The sequence below is a fragment of the Bos javanicus genome, chromosome 22 (genome assembly GCF_032452875.1).
Source record: "Bos javanicus breed banteng chromosome 22, ARS-OSU_banteng_1.0, whole genome shotgun sequence".
NCBI lineage: Eukaryota > Metazoa > Chordata > Mammalia > Artiodactyla > Bovidae > Bos > Bos javanicus.
The window spans coordinates 59458661-59462231 of NC_083889.1; the positions used below are offsets into that span (position 1 = coordinate 59458661).

General features: G+C 68.6%; 1 protein-coding gene across 1 annotated transcript; it reads left to right on the forward strand.

Moving 5' to 3' along the window:
- The first annotated feature begins 1156 nt into the window (after positions 1-1156).
- Positions 1157-2160, forward strand: DNAJB8 (DnaJ heat shock protein family (Hsp40) member B8). Its single transcript, XM_061397297.1, has one exon. The coding sequence runs from the start codon at positions 1414-1416 to the stop codon at positions 2107-2109; it is 696 nt and encodes a 231-aa protein (XP_061253281.1). The 5' UTR covers positions 1157-1413; the 3' UTR covers positions 2110-2160.
- Positions 2161-3571: the final 1411 nt, after the last annotated feature.

Genomic DNA, 3571 nt, shown 5'->3' on the forward strand with positions numbered 1-3571 from the left:
CCCCAGCATCTGGGGTTGATTAGAACATGCTGTCCCCACAAGGTGCTGGGAGCCCAGCACCCGTGAGCATCAAGGGAAGAGGACCCATCGAGGGGGGAACAGGAAGGGGTGCAGACCAGACATGGGCGCGGGGAGACGCTGTCCCACTAGCTCTCGGTGGGCCCGCTGACTCCCCGGGGTGGGTGCCTCCGTCTCACCTGGAGGGGGTGAGGTGCACGGGAACCGGTGTGTTTAACGCGCTTGTTAATGCTGCTTCTGAATGCGCCCAGCGTCAGAACAAGAACAAAGACACAGGGACGGCCCCCGGGCACCGCGGGTTCCTCACTTCCTACAAAGTGCCACAGACAGCACGGGCCGGAGGCCGCTCTCCCTCAGGGTGGGCGGGGGCTGCTCCCCCAGCACCGTCCCAGGGAAGGCCGGTGGGCCTTGCTGTGTTCTCTGCCCCCTCCTTTGCTCTCAGTGCGTCTCTCTCTTTCCCAAGGACTCCTGCTGTGCATTTCAGACCTGCCCAGGCAATCCAGGGTGAGCTCTAATTGCATACGAAGAAACGCTCTTCCCCAATAGTAATACGAACACATCCACAGGTTCTGCGGCTGGGATGGGGCCACTGTTCGACCCACCGCGCTCCCTGGCCTGCCCTTCCCACAGGTATTGAGCGGAACGCCCCTTCCAGGGTGCCCTCCACCGCGCCCCAGCACCTCCCTCCCTCTCCCACCTGCTGTGTGACCTTGAGTCTGATGCCACAAGTCTCTGAGCCTCATTCATTCAAAGAACGTGTGCTGTCAGCCAAGCGCGGTCTGAGATGCTGACACACACCCCTGCCTCCACGGGGCTCGTCTCAGACGACCTGAGAGGCCCACGCAGCTCTAGCAGAAGGAGCTCCAGCCCCGACCCCACCCAGCCTCTGGGCTCAGTCCACTTGCACCCCGGGGGGCCTCACGCCCCTCCCTGACCTCCAGCACAGACCCCGGGGCCCACCTCCGGAGGCTGGTCCTGTCTCAGCCCCTGGGGTTCAGCCCTGGCGGCTCCAGCAGCCTGAGCTCCGAGTGTGGACCCCCAGGCGTGGCCTCCTGCGCAGGGCCGGCCCGTGTACCAGGCCCGGGACTGCAGGGACCGGGCTCTGCCCCGCCCAGGCCCGATGTCACAAAGGGCCGGGCGGCTCTGCGGGGGGCCTTGTGGCCGAGGGGGGCCCCCAGCGGCACTGCCTTCCCTCCCCCCGCCCCTCCAGCGAGGCGCCCACCCGTCCCCCTGCGCTGGTACTATGAAAGGGTAGTCGGCCGGGCAGAGCCGCCCCGGAGCCCGAGTCCAGCCAGGCCCCCGCTGAGCGACCCGCACTTGCCACTGGTGCCCCCACCCACCGGCCACCCGGGCCCCGGGCCCGCGTCTCCCCGCCGCCGCGCCCCGGCCCTCGGCATGGCTAACTACTACGAAGTGCTCGGGGTGCAGGCCAGCGCCTCCCCGGAGGACATCAAGAAGGCCTACCGCAAGCTGGCCCTGCGCTGGCACCCCGACAAGAACCCTGACAACAAGGAGGAGGCCGAGAAGAAGTTCAAGCAGGTGTCCGAGGCCTACGAGGTCCTGTCCGACTCCAAGAAGCGCTCGCTGTACGACCGCGCGGGCTGCGACGGCTGGCGGCTCGGCGGGACCGGCTCCCCGCACGGCAGCCCCTTCGGCGGCGGCTACACCTTCCGCAACCCGGAGGACATCTTCCGTGAGTTCTTCGGCGGCCTGGACCCCTTCTCCTTCGACTTCTGGGATGCGCCCTTCGGCAGCGAGCGCGGGGCCCGGGGCCACGGGCTGCGCGGGGCCTTCTCGGCCGGCTTCGGCGAGTTCCCCGCCTTCATGGAGGCCTTCTCGGCCTTTGACAGCCTGGGCCGCGGGGGCGCCGGCCGGACCACCTTCTCGTCCACGTCCTTCGGCGGCTCCGGCTCGGGCGGCTCCGGGTTCAAATCGGTGATGTCGTCCACCGAGATCGTCAACGGCCACAAGGTCACCACCAAGCGCATCGTGGAGAACGGGCAGGAGCGCGTGGAGGTGGAGGAGGACGGGCAGCTCACGTCGGTGACCATCAACGGCAAGGAGCAGCTCAAACGCGTGGACAGCAAGTAGGCGCCGCCCGTGCCCGCCGCCCGGCGGTGCTCAATAAACGAGCTAAGTGAGCTTTGGGCGCGGTGGTTCGCTTGGGGAGCCGGCGGGGCGGACGGCAGAGGCCGGGGGATGGGTCCGGCATCCGGCGCACGCTGACCTCACCAGGGCACCGAGCGGCCTCCTTGCTGGCACCTCCTGCGCCTGCGTGCGTGTCCTTGCGTGTCTGTGCATGCGTGTCCGTTCGGGTCCATGCGTGCGTGTCCGTGAGTGCAGGTCTGTGCGTGTGTGTCCGTGCGCACGTCTCCGTGACGGCGCCCGTGCGTGCGTGCCCGCGTCCGTGCGTGCGTGCGTGTCCATGCGTGTGTGCGTGTCCGTGCGCGCATGTCCGTGTCCGTGCGCGCGTGTCCGTGCCCGCGCCCTTGCATGCGTGCCTGCGTCCGTGCGCGCGCGTTGTCGGGGTCGTGAGGGTCATGACGGCCGCCCGCCTGCCCAGCCCACGGCCTGGGGCCCCTAACCACCACTGGTTAGGTCCGCCGCCGGCCGCGGGGGCGGGGTGCACTGCTGGCTTCAGCATGAAGATATCAGGCCTCGCCCTGAGATCCTGGCGGCCCGGCCCTTGTCCCCCCCGTCCCCGCCACAGGGCAGCACCCCAAGATCCCTAGGGGCCCGCGAGTCCCCTCGGGTGCTGCAGGGCCCTGGGCAGGAGCACACAGCAGCTGACCTGCTGCCCCTGCAGGCTCAGGCCTCCTGGGTCCAGCCCTGCAGAGCCCCGGGGCCGGGCCGGCAGCTGGAGGCCCCCTAACCGAGTTAGGCAAGGGGCAGCGGAGCCCCATGGCACACAGAGGGTCGCACCGCGGCTCCCAGCCCTGCAGCAGGGCTGACTTCATCAAAGCCCCCACGACAGCATTAACCACCCGACCTCTGCCCCCGCCGACCTGCTAACTTCACCAATTACCGGCTGAGCGTGGCTGCATCAAGTGGGCCTGCTTAGCCCTGACAGCTGCCTGGCAAATCCAATTACAGGCCAGCAGCCCACCGGCGGGCGCAGGGTCCCGGGGCTGGGTGGTCGCAAGGCACGGGCGTTCACAGACATCCCATGGACCTCGCCTTGGTGTCTCCCCCGACTCATAGGCCTGTTGGAGTGGTCTCCTGTTCCAGTCCCTTCGAGTGGATGGAGCCAGGCGGCGGCCAGACCCAGCTCAGTGGGCTGCACACCCTCAGCCCCTCTCTGATCCTGAGCCCCTCTCTGCATCCTCTTCTTGGCCTGGAGCCCCATCTGACAGACGGCCGAGCTGAAGGCCAGACAGACTCGCGGGAGGCAGGCGGAGAGGGGCCTGGGGGGAGGGTTCCGGGCACGGCGCGGCCCGTGCAAAGGTCCTGAGGAGGAGATAGCGAGGCCCTCCCATGCTCACCCCCGCACGGGGCCCACGTCTGCTCGTGGCTCATCCAGACACTGCCCCAGCCTCCTCCCTTCATCCCACTG

Bases quoted from the DNA above. Each gene is read 5' to 3' on its own strand.
- DNAJB8 (XM_061397297.1), top strand. From the start codon at position 1,414: ATGGCTAACTACTACGAAGTGCTCGGGGTGCAGGCCAGCGCCTCCCCG.